The sequence below is a fragment of the Anthonomus grandis genome, chromosome 1, assembly GCF_022605725.1.
Source record: "Anthonomus grandis grandis chromosome 1, icAntGran1.3, whole genome shotgun sequence".
NCBI classification, from domain to species: Eukaryota; Metazoa; Arthropoda; class Insecta; order Coleoptera; family Curculionidae; genus Anthonomus; species Anthonomus grandis.
The window spans coordinates 49,959,997-49,980,654 of NC_065546.1; the positions used below are offsets into that span (position 1 = coordinate 49,959,997).

Sequence of the window (20,658 nt, forward strand, 5' to 3'; positions counted from 1 at the left end):
TTATATGGGAATATATTAAAAAGAATATATAGTGTCACAAAAATACACTTCTCTACAGAACAATGTTTCCAGCAAATATCCAATTTGAGTTATCAAGGTCCTCTAAAACTACTTGTTTTCTTCTTTGCTTACGATTTGGCAATTCTGAATTAATATTAGAAAACCTAGAATATAATTTTTAAGGCACAATAAAGACTTTTGGTTCTTTAAGGCTTAAGTTACGTTCTATCAACAATATTACCACAAATTACTCTAATTCAGATGCGAAAGTCCCACAAAAACGTGAATCGATGTGACTGTAGACATGGTGAGTATCGTTTTTATTTAATTTGAATAAGCAGAACCTACAATAAAATTCGTGATCTAACAAATCTATTTTATTAGGCAAACTACTAAATTTAAACATTAAAACCTTCCTATAAGGAAACTGCTTATCTTTTGACATATTGCATTTGTCAGTTTTTGCATAAAGTTTAAAATATCTCAAAAAGCATTTGCTTTAAGTGTAGAACATTTAGGAAATTGATATTTACTTCCAGTGTAAATAACGAATTAAATAGTATATAAATAAATCGGAGCATAAAGCCCTGGTCTATGCAAACTAGCAGAGGTAATAATTATAATTTCTATGCTTAATATGAGATCACTAGCTAAAATATGGCTTATTCTGGTACGTGATTATAGCGTGGACCTGATGGAGGATCGAGGGTCAAAACGCAGGACCTCGTAACTAACATTTTTGGCTAAATTAGTTTTAATATACCATTATGCATAGAATAGATGGTGGCATCTGTTGACCAAGTTAGATATTAATCAGTTTTTAATTTTAACGGCAAATCGCAAAAATCATAACCTCGTATTTACATTCGCGTCAGTTTTGAAAGCATTACCTCGTATTTGTCAGTTAACCCTTGTTAGCGACCGTTACTGTTGTTGTTCGTGGAAGTGCTTTGTGTTTTTGGCCGGTAAGATGTTTAAAATAGCTAAAATTTTATATCACTTTGAAAATAGTTGTTTTAAAGTAGTTTGTGTTTAATTTATTTTATAATAAATATAATTTTTCTTTGCCTAAACCACATTTTTTTCCAGGTAACACTTACGAGTTGCTGTTTAAGACTACTAATACAATTATAATGTCTAGCCGAGCAAGAAAAATGGTGGCAATGGCTAAAAATCTAAACTCAAATAAATTAAATACAGTAACTAAATGCCTAGAACAAGAAAATGACCTGAACTTGTCAAATATAAGTGATTTTAACAATGAGTCTTTACTCGAGCTTGAGTTGGACCAAATTCTAAGCCCTGAGGATATTTCTGAACTAATCAATAATGCGGAAGTCGTATTCGAAAGCTATTCAGAGCCAGGAATTCTCAGCACCTCTCCCGATCAAACGGCAAATATGGAAATCAAAGAAGCTACGATATCAGATCCCCTCCTTAAAACAAACTCTATGGAAGCCAGTTTGGGTGAAAGCGTTACAAATTCATTTACGGATGACGTACCCGAAGAAAACACATTATCTGATCCTGATTACGACGCCACTATGAAGCCCGATGACTCCGACTCATCTGAAGAAAGTATGGTCGAAGACAATTCAAATGAAGGACCGCAAGGGCAACTTTCAGAAGAGGATAGCGATTTAGAAGAACAACCTGTAGGTGAACATGAAAATAGAAAGCGAAAAGGATACAATAAAAGGGCTATTAATAACAAAAACTAAGGCTGATAGGCAAAAGCTACATGGGATTCACAAAGGCCAAAAATCAAAAAAATACGTTTCAAAACAAAAATCGCCAGGAAAGGAAGATAAAAGAAAGGTGTAAGTGTTTAAACAACGAAAAAGTGAAGGATGCTACAAAAAAATGTTTTCTTATTTCAAACGAGGATCGAGAAAAGTTATTCAAGAAATTCTGGGAAGATATGACTTGGGAGCAGCGAAAAGTTTTTGTTGGAAATACTGTAAGTATGCGATAAAAAGAGGCCGTCGAAACAAATCAATTGTAAAAAAAAATCAAAATGTACTTGAATACCCTTAATCTCGGAGAATGGTCCGTACGATCCTGGGCGATGAATTCTGAAAATGGCATGGCTAGTAGCAACCAAACCGATATAAGCAGGAGAGAAAAACGACAAGATATTTTTTTAAATGACAGAAACTTTCTTACCGAGTTTCTTCAAAATTTAAACAAGCTTCCTTCACATTACTGTCCAACAGAATGTACTTGGAACAGTCTTTTCAGTCATGGTCCGATTTATACCGTGTCTACATGGGGCAATGCCAAGAAAAGGGGCAAAATCCAATGTCAATTATTACAATGACTAAACTTGCCGACGAAATGAAAATCTCAATATTCCGACCTAGAAAGGACCAATGTGAGTCTGTTTTAAGTATAAGAACGAAGATATAGAAGCGAAAGAATATGAGGAACACATTGAGAAAAAAATTCAGCAAGACGTGAAAAGGAAATAGATAAGGAGAAGGCGATAAATGGTGAGTTTCACATGATTACCATGAATGTGCAAGCTGTGAATCTATCTCCGCAAATACCAGCTAGCACGTTGTACTATAAACAGAAATTGTGTTGCCATAACTTTACGATTTATAATTTAGTCAACAACCAAGCCGTTTGTTATTGGTTTAACGAAACTATTGCCGATGGGCAAGCATCTGTTTATGCTTCCTTTTTAGTATACTACTTACAAGAGCAACTTTTAATCCAAGAGGCCAAAAGACCTATTATTATTTATTCTGATGGCTGTACGGCGCAAAATAGGAATAGTGTGCTCGCTAATATTCTTCTTTATTTATCAGAGAAGCATGATGTTTTAATTACGCAAAAGTTTTTGGAAAAGGGTCACACTCAGATGGAGTGTGACTCTGTCCATAGTGCTATTGAAACCTGCTTAAAAAACAAAGAAATCTATTTACCAAGTGGTTATTTAAAAATCACTAAGCAAGCACGTATTAAAAATTCCTATTTGGTAAAGAATATGGGCTACGAGTTTTTCAAAAACTACGGCCATAAAGATTTTTTAAAGTTTGCCTGGATTCGGCCTTCAAGAATGAATAATGATAGGGCTATTGTGACCAATATTAAAGCGTTACAATATTGTAATGGGCAAATTTCAATCAAGTTAAAATTTTCTGACGAAGACTTTCACCCCCTTCCCCTAAGACCAAAAAATGTTGACTTTAACAATGTAATATTTCCGCCTCTTTACCAATCGCCTCTTCCAATTACAAAAAAAAAGTATGATAATTTACAGAGCATTAAGGCTACAATTCCTAAAGATTGTTGGAGTTGTTTTTATGAACAGTTGCCCTACAAGTAAAAATATAGAAACGTAAGAAACGTTTTGTCAGCTTTTATTTTTCATTTTTTAAATTTAATCTTATTTGTATTAGGCTGCTACATAAAAAATACTTTTCTAAAAAGATGTTTTTAAATTTAGAAAAAGATCACCAACCAGATCACAAACTTTTTTAAGTACCTGATAATGTGATGATATTATTAGAATGTTAATAGTTATTTAATTATGTTAGGAAATAGGTTTAGGGTATTAGTACACAAATTTTTATAATGTTTAATACTCCTTTGCAGAAAATATTGAATATTCTCTTATTTTATTTTCTGTAATAAATACACAAAATTTATTTGTGTTTTTTTCGTAGTTTTTTAAGAATGCAATTCCTCGTATCTGTATTATTTAGACACAGTATCTCGTAAATGTAGTTCATTTTATAAAAAAAAGAAAATTATAATTTTTTTCTAGACTGATGTCATTATGTTCCTGCTAAATAAATAAATGAAAAAAATCATTACTTGTCGTTTATTACAAAAATTTTATTGTTCTCCTGAAAAATTTCCAAAATGTTACTTACAAGGTCCTGCTTTTTGACCCTCGATATGGGGTTGGAACTTCTATCGATACGATTCGTATTCGTCTTAGGATAATTTGTGATATTACTTCATTTAAAACCTACAAAATTATTAACACGTTTCACATATTTTCAGTGTCCAAGTCACCTGTAATAAGCCTAAGAGCATCAAAACTGAATCCTAAACTTGTTAGGATCAGCAGAACTCTTTGACTCTCTCCCCAAAGAATTCCCACGTCTTAAACCCCCGTACATTCGTATTTTAGACGGAGTTGGTAAGGAACTGGCCGAATTATCGCTTAATGTAGAAGCTGAATCTCTTTCTCCTGCACTTCCGCTTCTTACACGAGTAGAAGATTTTCTCAAGCTGGCTGAGCTTGCGCCACTTTCACTTAGTCTTCCATACTCTCCCAACTTCCTTGGCGGTTGGAGTAGTGAGCGAGCAGGTGAAGCTCGCCTGGAACTAGCGTTGGAAGATAAGGAGTCTCCTCCATTTGAGTTTTTGCGCATCGACTCATTACTCTCCAAACGATTATAATCGCCCATTCTACGCGGCAATCCCGACCTATGAGAAGAACGAGGTGGTCTAGGTAACGAACTAGGCGAAGGACAAATATTCGATCCGTCTTGCGCATTGTTATTACTAGTTGGCTCGGGCATTCTTTGTTGCTGAGAAGTTCGGCCTTGCTTTTCAAGCAACATCATCTCATTACTTTCGTGCCTGTTATTGGGTGAAACGAAAAATGTCGAAGAGCTACTGCCGTCGTAGGGTGATTGTCTTCCTCCGGATGCGGTCACACTTGTCAGCAACGGTTTGGGTAGCTTACCCTTTCTTTGTGTAGACATCGGATTAGGAATTCCTGGAAAACAGCATAGGCCCCGCTGTAAATATGGAAAAAGGTGTGTCGATGCTCGTTTGAGATCTGAAATGATTAGTATACACCGCAAATGGGACTGGGATTGTCGCAGACTAGCTGCATGCGTGTGTGAAGTTTTAATGTTAAAGCAAGTTGTACATTTTTTAAGTTTTATATAACCCCCAAATTTATATTAATTAAATCTACTTAGATACATAATTTAGAGTAAGAGGTCAGTACCTTTGAACAACTTTGAAAATAGTTTATTTCATTAACACTACCTGAATAAAATCAGATTTTTTTTCAAAAATTGTTTTGTTTTGGCTCTAATTGACACAGTTTTTAATTTAAAAAACATAAACATAACTGCGCATTGAAAATGTTTGTGATATTATTCGTGGGCACTAGATGATACTGTCAACGCTTGTATGCGGTCGTGGGATTGATATTTACACATACATTCCATCACTATAACTTCAACCTCCTGGCGGGCTTTCCCCTTATTTTTGTTAGTTTGGAAAAGGTATGTATGTTGTGATACGTCTTTTAAAAGTGCGTTGCTTTTTTTTTCTAAAATTGCACTTCGTTTTTTTTTTCAATTTGAGTTAGTAGTTTTTTAATTTTTTTAACGTTAAACTATTTCAGGACATTGTGTTAAATATCTGGTGTAATTTGGTGGCATTCAATAGTGATGCAGTTCCGTAAATCTATAATTCAGGCTGTGTGACATAAATTTTCAATTTCAAACGTCCCCAAAAGAAATTACATGTCACCTCCAAGGTGGTGATTTTTTGTATATCAACTTATTTGTAATTTTAAAAATCTGTATTTTACCTCCTAAATACTACGAAAATTGCAGCTAAAGCTAGTAATAAAAAGGCATCTTTTGTATCTTTAAAAGTGTGTGTGCGGTGGAGGAAAAAGCATTTATATCTTGTTACAGGAAATAAAACAAAAAAGCAAAAAAAAAACACAGAAAACTTGCAAATACATATAGTTTATTTCTACATGCCAAAACAAGATACATGCCAATAATTTCATTAAACATTTAACGTAAATATTGGTGAAAAGGCGAATTATTTTAAATATATATAAAATTTAATTAATTTTAGTAAAGTTGCACCGGCATGTGCATATAAATATGTAAAATCGCGTTACAAAGGATCATAAAAAATAAAACAAACCATTATTTGTTTTAATGTTAAAAATATATATTAGTATTTATTAATGAACATATTTTTGTTTATTCGACTAAAATTATAATTTATTCGAGTACGTGCTTAAAATGCTACTAACAATATGCTGAAAATATTTGTAATGTTATTTTAAAGAGTTAATGCGGAATGTAACACAAAATACTGTCCGTTTACATTCTCATTTGTTCCTTTATATAGTAAAAATAATTTTAAAAAGGGTAAACACATTTAAGACTTATTAGACGCACGGCTAAAAACAGCATAAACATGCATTATGCTAACTATATAGTAAAATGAACAATATATCTTTGGTACGATACAGAAAACAATCATAAAAATTTAAAGCGAGGCATAAAGGCATTTCTGAAAAGTGTGTATTTTTTTATGGAAAAGCTAAAAGCAGATTATTTTAAAAATACGTATTATGGATCAATCCCGGGACTAACAAACTAAAGGCGCCACTATTGACAAATTTAAGATTTTAATGCAGGACTAACAATTCGTATTGAAATTTCATGATAGTTTGACCATTAATTTCTGATTTCAGTGACACTACTATTGTAAAAAAAAAAAATGATACAATCGAGTTACGTATGTTAATAAAGCATTGCTTTATCCGAACTTGGCTCTATCGCAAATAACAATTTGTCGGTGGTGTGCTAATTTCTAACGCAGTCATACAGACATGATCCTCTCCTTTCAAAAATATGAAAAAAATCCTTAAAATCGTGATGGATTTTCGCAAAGTAAAATTGGGTGAAAAAAGCGGAATATTTTGAAGTTTATTATTAGAGTTTAAAGGCGAGATTAATTAAAGCGAACGCCCACTACGAAGAAAAAAGTGCTGCTTTACCAACGCGTGTGTGTTGGAAACGGTCGAAGAATTTGATTGAATTAAACTTTGAATTGCTTCCCCACGCACCGTATTCTTTAGATCTGACCCCCAGCGATTACTGACCAAGAAAACTTCTCATGTGAAGGAATTGGCGCTTGAAAATCGTTAATAAAGCTTCAGAGAACTAGCACAAGATATGAACAAATCAGTTCTTACGATTTTGACGAATATTACTACTGTAAAATATTTAGATGCAGTGGGCAAATATGGCCATGAAATAGCTCGCGATCTTTATTTCCACAATATTTTTCTTCAGTCTACTCTCCTGATGATTTTGATGTTCAAGAATGTACGCAGCCTGATATTGCATGTTCTTTTGAAATTAATGAAATGCGTGTACAAATATCTGAAGTCTTTGAAAAGTTAACTAATGTCAATGTAATAAGGGCCTTTGTTACAGTCAGGTCAGATTTATAATTTGTCTTTCCAGATAGGTAGTTTTCCAACCTCATGGAAGTTAAATTATTTGACTCCTATATTTAAGAATACAGGTCAGAGGGATAATGTGAAAAACTATCGTCCTGTTTCTCCGGCTTGTCACTTTGCAAAGGTTCTTGAAAGTTTTGTCACAGATTTTTTATTAGAGAAATTTAAAAACATAATCTCAACTAAGCAGCATGGGTTTGTCAAGGGTAGGTCCGTATACCACTAATTTGCTGCTTTATCAAACCGCTTTGGAAGAGTATGTCGATTGATTCCATATATACTGACTTTTCCAAGGCCTTTGACAGGGTTGGTCATTCTCTCCTGGTTACAAAATTGTCACTCTATGGCATTGGTGGTTGTCTTTTGGTTTGGTTGAAGTCATATCTGTCTGGAAAAACACAGATTGTAAAGATAAAGTTTTATTCTAGTCCTTTTCCAGTGACTTCGGTGGTCCTCAGGGTGCCCATCTTGCCCCTTTTTTATTAACCCTTTTTATTAATGATGTTGTTCATTGTTTTGATTATTGTAAGTACGTGTAAATACTTTTTGCTGATGATGTTAAGATTTTTAGAATTATATACAGTAACTTGGCACATCATGAACTTCACAAATTTGAATTATGGTGCAGTAGCAATAGAATAGTCCTGAATGCTAAAAAATGCAAATATATTCAATTTACCAGGAGTTTTAGTCCACCATTCCATCAGTACCATCTAATGGATTCACTTATTGGGAAGGTATCAGAGATAGATACCTGATCTTGGAGTGCTTTTTGATTGCGGACTAACTTTTTCAAAAAATATTAAAAACCTGTGTAATAAGGCTTACAAAATGTTGGGTGTTATTAAGAGGCACACTCATGATTTTAGCAATATTGATTCCATCAAACTTCTGTATTTTTCATTGGTTCGCAGTCAACTTAAGCCGAATTCATGTGTATGGTCACCTCATTATGCTAAATATATAATGTGTCTAGAAAAAGTTCAACGTAAATTCATAAGATACATTGCTTACAAGCTTAATATTCCATATATTGATCTTAATTACAATGAAATGTACAGTATCGGACAAAATTAGAGAGACTTCTCTATTTGCCAACTCCAATTTTTTGTACTTGAAATAATATTAATATTTGTTAAGCAGTGTATACCGGAGTTGACAAGAATTCTATTATCAACAATTCATTTTTGTAGCTCATGTTTACATTTATTTAAAGAATGTTTTTAACATTGATAAAAAATTACTGCGACAGAATTAAAGAGACTCATTTTGTATTTAGTTTCGCTGAAGTCGCGATTAGTTTAATTTCTGTTTATTAGTTTGAGAATATCATTAGCAATGCCTCGTGGTAAACAATATTCCATAGACCTAAAAGAAAAAATTATAGAAGCCTATAACTCAGGTCGCTCACAAAAATTAATAAAAGAGCAATTCAACGTCAGTAAACAAATGGTTTCCAGAACAATAAAAAATTATCAGCTCCGTGGAAGATTGACAAACCTTAAAAGAGGTGGCCGCAAGAGAAAAACCTCAGTACTGCTGGACAGGAGAATTAAACGACTAAGTCAGAATAATCCGCGTCTATCTTCAACACAGATTTTGGCTGAATTGGAGGCGCCTGGGGTTTCATCCAGGACTGTGCAACGGCGATTAGTGGAGGCGGGGCTTCCTGGAAGGAAACCAGCAAAAAAACCCCATCTATCAAAAAAAAATTTAGCTGCTAGAATGTTATTTGCAACACGTCACCGTTACAGGACAGCTAAGGACTGGAATAAGGTTTTGTTTAGTGACGAGTCTAAATATAATATTTTTGGAAGTGATGGAGCGCAGTTCGTACATCGCCCAGCAAACAAAAGGCTTGATCCAAAATATGTTTCTGTGAAGCACGGAGGTGGCAATTTAATGGTTTGGGGTTGTTTTTCGGGTTATGGAATGGGTCCTATACACAAAATTGAGGGCACTATGGATAGATTTATGTATCGGACTATACTGGAAGATGTAATGTTGCCTTACGCCGAATGGGAAATGCCGCTAAGATTCACGTTCCAACACGATAACGACCCCAAACATACGGCCAAACTTGTGAAGGAATGGTTTTTGGCTAACAAAATTCAAGTTTTAAAATGGCCACCGCAATCGCCGGACTTGAACCCAATTGAAAATCTTTGGGAGATTATAGAGAAAAAGATTCGCACTAAACACATCGGGAATCGTGCTCAATTATTTGAAAAAATCGACAATGCCTGGAAATCAATGGATCCGGCTGTAATTTCGATTCTCATTGGATCAATGCCGAATAATTGTGAAAAAGTTATCCAGAATAAAGGGTACTGGACAAAGTATTAGGTTAGTTTCATTAGTATAGGGTACAAATGTACTTTAAGGATAAGTCTCTTATTATTATTACTATTTTTTTATTTTTCCTAAAAAATCTTGAGAAATGTTTTTTTTTTTAAATTTATTTTAGTGCCTTTTTAAACTACTTCAAAACATAACATCCTTCAGCACAAAAAGAGGAATTTAATCATTTTTATCTTACATAAAAGACGTAAGTAGTCGAGTCTCTCTAATTTTGTCCGATACTGTATAGATTGCTGAACATTCAAAAGTTGGATATTGTCACAACATACAAGATTCTTAACAATGTAATACAGTCTCCTGAGTTGTGTCAGCTTAATTTAAATGTTCTTTCTACTACAGTGCTCAGACAGACTAGACTATTCTACCTTGAACAACATCGTACACTGTATGGTGAAAACTGTGCAATGGATAGAATCATGATTAACTCAAAAAGTGTCGGTATAGATTTGTTTCGTTGTTCTCTGAGTTCACTTAAACGAATTTTAAAAGCTGCTTAAGTGCAATATAATTTTATATCTTGACTTTTCTTTAAGTGTGTCTTCTTTTCTATTGCAGTTACTCTGTTTTAAACCAGTATTGTCTTAATATTTTATTTATGTTACCTGTTATCTGTTTTTTATGCTAGATACTTAATAATAACTGAGTAATACACTACATACTTAATGAGTACTAATACTTCAAGTGCTTTATTGCGATATAAAATCTTATTTTATTGAATATTTTTTATACTTATTTTGTAAATTGGTTAATTACCGTAATATACTTAATTGAATTCAACCTTTAGGAGAGCAATACGATAAGCATAGGCGTGTTACTGTTATTCTTATTGGCGCCGGAGAGTACCAAATAGCCAATAAGCATATACGAAAAATTAATTTTAATGGCTAAAATAAAAGAAGACTCTTGGAAAAGACTTGCAGACATTCACATGCTGGGATATCGACTTGCTATCAAAAATAGTCTTTCCCACCCCTTTTTAATTGGTAACTGCTGGTAAGAAAAAGCTCGGAAATTGCTTCAGATGTAAAACCATAAAATAGTGTACTAATAATTGGCTCCTGTTTTTGCTCTCGTTCACCGACGATTTAAAGCTCTATCGTCCTGTTACTTTAATCAACGATTATGTATCTCTCCCGAACGATATCCCGCGACTGTATGCCCGGTCAAGTTCTCCCTGAGCTAGGTATTCGACACACTCCGATAGGTACTATGTAAAATTGCGAAGGGTCTGTGAAATGAGAGACCTAGGCATTAGGCTGGAGCGAATTTTTTTTTCATAATTCCCTAAAGCCTATGCATAGAAAAGTTGCCTTTTACTACCAGTATTCACCAAAAAAAATCTCAGTTCAATCAACCTAAAACTTCTACTGCCCAAACAGCTTTGAAAATTGGAATTTTCCCAATAGTAAAAAAAAATACATATATAATTTTTTATTATTTTTAATAATATCTTATTAGTAATTATTACTGGATATTTACGTTAAGAAGGTATTACAAAACATTCCCAGAACCAAACAGCAACTCAATATAACGACCTTGAAACAATACTACATGTTCTTTGACACCGCGTTGCGCCGGCTAAGCGCCAACGAGGCAAACAAACATTAGTTAAAGTAAGATAGTTAAAAGATATGGGAATAATTACTACAGAGGATCCATCAAAAATTGTCGACCGCAGTAAAATTCGAAGAGAAAGGGCAAAATCTCGATCTGACCTCAAGAGAAAAAATAAAGAAGAAGGTTCTGGATTCGTATATGGAATATATTTCGATGGAAGAAAAGACCAAACGTTAGTTCAAACTAATGAAGAAGGAATTTCGTCCAAGAAAACGAAGATTGAGGAACATATAGTCCTAGTTTCAGAAACAGGATCCAAATACATTGGTCATTTGACACCTGCATCTGGCAATGTGCAAAGTATAAAGAGAAGCATTCTAGAATTTTTGGAGCATAATTTTGACGTTTCTAATTTGTGGGCTATAGGTTGTGATGGTACAGCAGTAAATACTGGTAATAAGAATGGAATTATTAGACAGCTTGAGCTCTCGCTGAATCGATCCCTACAATGGTTTGTTTGCCTATTGCACGCAAACGAACTACCTTTAAGACATTTGCTGCAACATTTGGACGGAAAACCACTGGCCCAAAAGGATTTCGTGGCGAGATAGATAGCAATTAGAAAAATGTGAAACCTTACAACCTACAAATTTTAAAAGGATACAAATTACTTTGCCTGAAATTAGTGCTAATCAACTTAGCACTGACCAACAATACCTGAATATGAAATTTGTAATGCCATTTCAAAAGGTAACATCTCTTTGAAATTGTCGAAAAGGAATCCAGGTAAAATGGCTCATTCCAGATGGCTTACGACCACAAACCGGATTTTACGAATATATGTCTCCACAGAGACACAAACCATCACAAAATCAAAGTATTCTAACAGAATATGTCATGAAAGTGTATGCCACCACATGGTTTGCAATCAAAATCCAACCATCATGTCATCATGGGAGCAAGCATCTATTTGGTATGATTGAAAAATCAAGATTTTTACCAGAAGATTTAATAAAAATCATAGACCCAGTAATTCAAAGGAACGGCTATTTTGGTCATCCTGAAAATCTCTTATTGGCTATGTTGGCTGAGTCGCAAAACAGTGAGAGAATTAGGTCTCAGAAGATTATTGAAGTGTAGGAAAAAAGCAAACCAACAGGAAATTGGTTTCAGGAAATAGGTTTGATTAAAAAAAAAAAGCGTCAGTTGCTGTATGTGGAAATACAGCAAGGGATGGATTTATAAGGGCACGAATTGCTTCTAGAGCTAGTTTGCCAGTATTCAAGTCAAAAAGTCAATACCTTCAAGTTTTTAATAAAAATTAATCACAAAAGTACAAATAAGGGTGGGAGGGTGGTGGAACTCGATATGCAGCTACCTTCACGCGGTGAGTTCTGGGTTATTTCCATCAAAAATAACAGATTTTCGATAAAAATAAGCGAAGAAGATTCTTTAACTAATGAAATTTCAAGGTCAAATGGGCAGTAGAAGATGGCAATATTTTAAGCCACATATTTTTTCTAGAATAGACCATTATACGAGGCAACTTTTCCACATATAGGTCAACTGATTTAAGGAATTTTTTTTTTCGATGCCGTTTTCACTCCACCCTACTAGGCATACTATTTGACCGCAAGCTTTCCCTGCACATTGTAATATCATCCAAACGGTTTGATCGTGTGTTAATTATTGTCGAAGGTCTTTACAGCCATACACACAATCTGAACGCAAATTTTTTCTGTTGTCTCACCACAATATACTCATACTCAATACAAATCCAAAGATGACTAGGGAATAATCCTTGTTGAAATGTGAGTCCCATTTTAAATATGATACTAATTAATGGCTTTTGAAAAGCACGGATTTTTCCATTGAATCTGAGCATATTCAGACAGTTTCGTATAGAAAGTTAAGAAGAAAATGATAAAGCAATTAACAAATATAATAAAAGTTTAAGGCTTTAGCATTTTGTAGTTTAAGGGAACGAAAAACTGGTTCTGCAGTACACACTACAAATACGCCCTACAAAAATAATTTGGAATCACTTAAAAATAAAAAATCCCATTACCGGAATGAAAATGAGGAAATCAACATAAAAAGAACGCGACGGACAAAAATAAAGGAAACTGAAGATCAACAGTAAATGATCAACATTTTGGTTATTAGAGGTGAAAAAGTTTGAAATATATATTTTTTTTTTGGGAAAATAGTATCATGTATTTCTCTTCAGACTATATATATCTTGGCTACGGGAAAAACGGGCAAAACATGGTTACGGTTAAAATTGCGTACTAAAATTAAAGTTATGAGCAAATGAGGTGGCAGTTTGAATTTTTGGAGTTTTTTTTAACGCAAAATTATCTGATTCAAAAATTAAGCTTTTATTTCTGAAGTTAAATTCATAATTTAATAATACTTACTTTACTTAACGATTCACGACCCCATTAAAGTTTATACTTTCCATAAAAAATCCACACTTTTCATTAAATAACTTAATAAAAAAAAAAAAAAGTTTTAACCCTATAGCGCAATTCACACTCAGTAAAATGTTTCAGTCTCTCCTACCTTGCTCAGAAGTTGCGTGTCCAATTGACTGTCGATTTCTTTCAGCTGATTGTCCAACTGTTGCTTAGTCGCGTCAAAATTTTTGTTCGTATCGAATTGGCTGTAGGACGGCATGTGGTACGAGGTCTCGCTACTCGTATATGAGTTACCTGACCCGTAAGCTGTAGAGTTTGTTAAAACGCTACTCACCGCCGACCGCGATACTGTTAAAAGAAAAATGGATTAACTCATGTTTTTGAAGTGTTATAGATCACTTAATGTGAACCATAATTTAGAAAAGAACTAAAAAAATCACTGAATGTTTTCAAATAGTGTAGCTGGTTTTAATAATATAACAAGTTATGAAATCCCTTACTGATGTAGCAGATTTGCTATATGAGATTTTATATAGATGTATGTATGCTTGTATAATCAAAATAAAAAAAGAAGGATTTTCTAGGCTAGCCACAGTTTCTCACTGTTTTGACTCACAAAATACAAAAAATGTACACTGTTAATAAAAAGACATATTGCAGGTACACTGAAGTTGAAAATAGAAAGTTTGTTGCTTTGTGGCGAGAGACCAGTAATTAGTAAAAGTTGCAAAGTTTATTAATCTGCATAAAAATGTATCAAAAGCAATGTGATTAATAATAATCAGCATTGTATTTGTTCATATGTTTACAACAATAAAATTCAGAGTGGGATTCCAGGAGAAATGAAGCTTTTAGTGAAAATGTAGATTTTTTGTGAACCATTGGATATTGCTAATGAATTTGTAAGACATTTTGGGTATGAGACACCCAGGTGTTTTTGCAATTATCAAAATACTTATTTTTCCAAGGTAGTTTTCATTTTTTCAAAATAAGAAATAGAAAAATGAGAAAAAGTATAAAAAACTGTAAGTAAAACAAAAATCAACTGGTATTGATCAAAATCTGTCAAACATTTAAAATGGATATGATGATTATTTAATAGGATCATTCTAACATATCTTTAATTTATCTATTGAAAAAGAATGCTTTCTTACTGTATTATTACTAGTACTGTACTCCTATTTTTAAGGCACTAAAAGTAAATGTTCGTAAAAGATACTATTGCCCAATAAGACTTAAATTTAATTTTGAAACATTTATGAAACTATCCTCCAGAATGATATGTTTGGTCAAATAAAACATAAAATATTTATTCAGGATAGATAAACTATAACAAACTTAAGTTTATTTATGGTATACAAAAAGGCTGTCCCAAAAGTCAACGATAGAAAGCCGATAAAGGGTAATAGACCAGGTACTCAGGGATTCAAAAAAATACTAAAAAAATCTATCTTGAGTACTTTCAAAAATTATAGGCATTCATAGAAAAACCGAAAAAAATTTAAACCCCCTGTTGACCTTTTTAGTATTGTGGCTACAAATTTTCGAATCTCCTAACAATTTTTTTTTAATGTAACCCAAATAACCTTTCGATAAATTACAAAACTAAATTCAAACACAACTGTTCATATTTTTAAGAAATTATTAGATTTTTGCGCAACTTGTGTTAAAAATTGTGTCTTTTGACCATCATTCCCCAAATTTAACTAACTGTCCTGGAAAACAAAATTACTTGACTGCTTGGCAAGTGATTTCAAAAGTTGGTGTATCTAATCTAGATTTCAAAATGGTAAGATACTTGCTAGATTATTGCTTCAATAGGTGTGTATTTTTATTTTTTTTAGTACATAGTCAAATGTACTACTCTAAGCTAAGTTAATTTAATTTACAGTCAAAATAAATGAAATAAAAGATTATTTAAGTCGCAACAAATGTTCAAATTGTCTGCCTCCATTCCTGATACGACGTTTTAAATTGGATTAGTGCACACTTTTTCTTAATTATTGTTCCCATAAAGTAGGCAAATTTAAAGAATTTATTTAAATTGGGTGTCCATGGCCCTAGGCTATTCTTCTAACCCGCCCTATCTACCTGTACGGGTATTCCCTATTCAGAAATACTTTTAGAGTGTAAGTAAGACAGGTAGTGGCGCATCTTAGGTCATTAAGACCTTTGCTACGGCAGAGCTGCGTTCAGCGGCGGCAAAGCCAAAGCTAAAAACATCTTTGACATTTTTCCTGACCAATCAGATAACGATTCTTGTTGGAACGAAATTATGCCAATAAAAACAAATCCCCCCCCCCCCTCTCCTAAAAATATTTGTCACGCTGCATACCAGGTCCGAACGCATCCTAGTACTTTGCTATCATGCGCTTACTACGCATCTTTCTGTATTCGTGTTTTGTGTATTTTGGTTTTTTCGGATTTTTTTGTTAATTTGACATGGCTTATTGGACTTGATTTGGATTTTGGCTCTTTTCTGGACTATCGATACCCGTGTAATTAGTAAACAAAACCATGCCAGATCGTTATACTGCTCGGGAATATGCTAACATGCATCTTAGCTATGGAGAATGCCGATGCAATGCTAATGCTGCCTGTATGGGTGCTGCAGGCAGACCGCGCTTGCCCTACGAAGCCGAAGTCTTACAAGAAGTTGCACGTAATCCGACTCAGTACGTGGAATAGAAACAAGAACAGGCGTGTCTAAAAGTTCGGCACATCTAATATTGAAAAGAAACCAGTTACATCCGTACCACGTACGAGTACAAAGTTTATTACCTCGAGACTACCCGGCAAGACTTGAATTTTGTCAAATAATTTTGCAAAGACATAGAGAAGATCCGCGATTCTTGGAAAGAATTTTATGATCCGATGAATCGACTTTTAAGAAGGATGGATACATAAATCTCCACAAGTTACATGAGTGGCATGTGGAAAATCCACATTTACAGCGAGAGGACCGGTCACAATACCAGTTTAAAGTAAACATGTGGACAGGAATACTTAATGGTAGAGTTATTGGACCATTCGAGTTGAAAATGAAAATCATTTACCAGACTTACTAGAAGATGTGCCACTTAATATTTACCAAAACATGTGGTTTCAACAAGACGACTGCCCGGTCCACTATGCTCGAGAATATCCGAACAGGTGGATAGGGCGGGGTGGAACAATCGCGTGGCGGCCACGTTCACCCGATTTAAATCCTTTGGATTTCTTTTATTGGGGAGCAATAAAAGACAAAGTCTACAACAATCCTATAGAAGAGGTAGCTGAACTGCGCCAAAAAATACAGGCAGCCGCTGAACAGATCAACAATGGAAGATTCGCCCGATTAATAACGCCTTCTTTTCTAAAAAGGATTAGAATGTGTATTAGGAATGAGTGCAGACAATTTGAGAATTTGTTGTAACTCTAATAAAGTTTTGTTTCATTTACTTTGATTTTGTTCCATTATTTATTTTGACTATAAAATTAATTTAGCTTAGAGCAGCGGCGTACATTTGACTATGTACTAAAAAAAATAAAAATACACACCTATTGAAGCAATAATCTAGCAAGTATCTTACCATTTTGTAATCTAGATTAGATTTTAAAGAAATTTAAATTTGTTTATTGTGCTGGTGTTTAAAAACATTTGTCAGATCCGGAAATTATTATAAATATGAAATTTGTGAGCACCAGCTCCAAGATGCTGCATCAAAATGTCCAAATAATTGTATTTATTCATAGGCGATATAGATTCAATAAAACGCACGTTACCGACACCTGCAGATGACATATATCCCCACAACAACACACAACCTCCATCATGCTTTACGCTTTAAAGCTACTGTCTTTCATAGTTTTTTTTTAGCCTTCCGTTGGCCACACCGATATTTCGGCCCGAAATCGGTTTATTTTTGTTTCATCAGCAACTATTACCGAATTTGAGTCCTTATATAAGCTCACTGACAAACTTCAATCTGGCATGCATGTCTATTTCTCTGTCTAATAAAAGGCTTATTTTTAGCCGTTCGATCGTGTAAATTATTTCTCCGCAATATCCGTCAAATGGTTTTGGGATTACATGTTTTTCCAAGCTGTCGTTCGATGTGTTGCGTAATTTTATCACACTTTTTTTTGTATTATTTGTTAATTTCTCTTACCACATCAAAATCTTATTAGAGGCCAACCTCGGCCTATTTTCATTCCTATTTTTTCTCTATTTTGATTCCGGTAACGTTGAATAATGTGCTGAACCGTTGATGCAGAATTATTTAGCATTTTAATAAACTATATCTGGTATCTGCATTTCTGGGGTAATATAGGTAATAAATGTATTTCCCAATGGTAGTTCAAGGACCTATTCTTAAGAAATTTCATTTCTATTGCGGTAGATATCAATTTAAATAAAAAACCAATTGCAGAAACACATTATCGCAACGTCTTTTCTATTTCAACTAAAATATTAGCGAATACATCGCTATAAGACCTACCTTTACGTAACTCATTCTTTTTAAATAAATATTAAGCCTAAGAAAAAATATAGATCATAATCAATAATATCACTTACCAAGTTCTTCTCGGGAAACAGTAGCGCCAAGTCCTAGGTCCATATCAGTACCTCCCAAACTGGGGTGGGGGGTATGATGTGGAGACCTTCCCAACATCGACACATCCTTATCGTATGTGTGCTTTTGTAGAACTTTAATCATTGCATCTTTTTCTGCCAATTTGGATTCAAAATCTTTTAACCTGAAAAAAAAAATAAGTAGACTATAGGAAAACGATGATCAGTTTAAATTAACTATCTTTTAGTATTCTGAAGATGGTTACAAGTGAAACTAAAACGTCAGAGCTTTTTCATTTCATGTAATTAAAATGCTTCTGTTATATTTGTAAAATAAGTAATACAGTGGAACCAAAGCTCAAAAGATTGAGTTAAAAATGCCGCCAAAACCTATTCGTAAATCAAAAGTTGAAAATTGTTGAAAAAGAAGATTAGCTTAGCTAGAGAATATAATATTAGTACATCAGATCTAAGTTTTATTGCCCATCTTAATTTCCAAGAGTACGGAAATGAAATTATTTGCAACGCTAACAGAACAGGCTTTAATTGGAATACATGACAGAGTACATCTTCATTTAGGCCATAAGGAAAAGCAGCGCCAGGTTATAAGGTTAGTAAGCAAAATATTATAATATTGACAAAAATTCAATGGGTTTAAAAAACATTAAAAAGTTTTCTGTAGATTCTAAACACCAGAGAAACAGCTGGGATACAACCAATTTTTTAGGCTGTTATGACTACTGGTATTCATACCAGCAGATGAAAAGCAATAATCAGTGAAATAAGCAAATGAAAAGTTTTGCTAAACCTTGATATTATGCATTTCCATATTCTGAAAGAATCTCTCCAAAGAGAAAATGGTCTTTTTAAGGTACTATCTTCAACCAAATATCACCTCTATTATTCAACCAATGGACCAAGCATTATAGAAACATTTAAAAATTATACAAAAAGGAGTTGTTTGCGAGGCGCTTGCTGACGATGAAACCGAAGAAACATTGTTAAATTGACTGCGCATACATGACGGTCTATGCATGGAATTTAGTGTCCGAAATATCCCTGAAAAAGGCATAACAAAATTTTTTTAAGGGAGGATCTGAAGATCAAAATGAATCAAAAAATAAAAAGAAAGATAGGCGTGAAGTAGCATCAGATATGGTGGAAATAATACAGGCGGTTCCCAGAATCTCCGATTGCGATGTTGATAACGTTCAAATCGTTGGAAATGGAAAAATAAAGGGATGACCATGATGACGATAATTCTACTTAAAACCATCATATTACCAAGATTTTATTGCTTTGGAAACAGCAATGAAATGGATTGAATGAGAAAAAAAGTGCGATAGAATGCGCCTTACGCTTAAAACGATTTAGCTGCAAAAAAAGGATTAGCTGGACTTCAACAAAATCGCTTTTAGATTATTTTCAATAAAATAATTGTTTAATATTATAAAATTTAAGTAAAAACATAGTTAGAATAACATGCTTCAAATAAATAAACTTTAATTATGTGTATTATAAAATTACACTTAACCCATTATCCGGAGTAGTCTGATATGCAAATAATCCGGATAATTGACGTCCTACTTAGTTTTGGAATGGATTATGTAGCAGACTAAATAATTATTTTGTTTTCCAGTTAAATTTTTAAATAAAATTGCATTACTTATATTTGTTAATTATACCCGAAATACCCGAAGTTTTTAAAAGAAAAAAAAAAATTTTCTTTGAATGGATAAAAAATTACTTCAGCAATTGCTTGTAATAAACTAATGCAATATTAGTAAAGGCTGAGAAACTGAGAAATAATTTATTACCTCGATTCCAAATCAGCGACTTTTTTCTGTGCCGCATGGACTTCATCCATATGTCTGATTTTCTCATTTCTGGCTTCGGCAATAATTCTCTCGGTTTCCTGGCTGGTTTTTTCTAAAGCCGCTATTTTTGCATCCCTAAGCAAAAAAAAAATATAAATATATTACCCAGTATATATTAAATTTACAAAAATTTATGTACATATGTATTGGTAAAATATTCCTGTACAAATAAATATTTATACAATTAAGCACCTAGATTTGAGACATCTGTATGTGCTGAATAATGTCATGACACTTATTTTTAAATATAAATTGTTATCTAAACTACAAAACTAATTTATGTATCTTAGATTAAGATTATTAGTACTTAGTGGTAGTTTAATTTTACAACAGTGTTCTTGTATCATATTTAGTATTAACAAAAAACTTTATATTATTATTATTTATTTATATACAGGATGTCCCCATTAACGAAATAAATTACAACAAAAATTAATAACCTAACCATAACAATAAGAAAAATAATAAACAATATTCCTTAAGTAATTAAACAAAATTTCCCTAATTTGTAAACAACATACTTATGAAAATAAGAAATTAATAAATCTTGTGATTCTATAGACAATACAATATAACCAATAAATTGAGAATAAATTTGGTCAATTTAAAATGTTTGAAATGTTTTTTAATTGA

The 20,658-nt window shown here is 33.2% G+C and overlaps 1 protein-coding gene across 4 annotated transcripts in view; it reads right to left on the bottom strand.

The window, feature by feature from the left end:
* Positions 1-360: 360 nt before the first annotated feature.
* LOC126733925 (angiomotin-like protein 1) overlaps positions 361-20,658 on the bottom strand; it is a 47,504-nt gene continuing 27,206 nt past the window's right edge. For 3 of the 4 annotated variants that reach the window (XM_050437415.1, XM_050437394.1, XM_050437405.1), the window contains exons 13-16: positions 19,966-20,100; positions 18,152-18,333; positions 13,739-13,941; positions 361-4,763 (exon numbers count right to left, since the gene is read on the bottom strand). In XM_050437415.1, coding sequence (XP_050293372.1) covers positions 4,050-4,763; positions 13,739-13,941; positions 18,152-18,333; positions 19,966-20,100 — 1,234 coding nt within the window. In that variant the 3' untranslated portion in view covers positions 361-4,049. Of the gene's footprint in view, positions 4,805-13,738; positions 13,942-18,151; positions 18,334-19,965; positions 20,101-20,658 lie in introns of all 4 variants that reach the window. The other variant, XM_050437423.1, reaches the window with a different exon arrangement.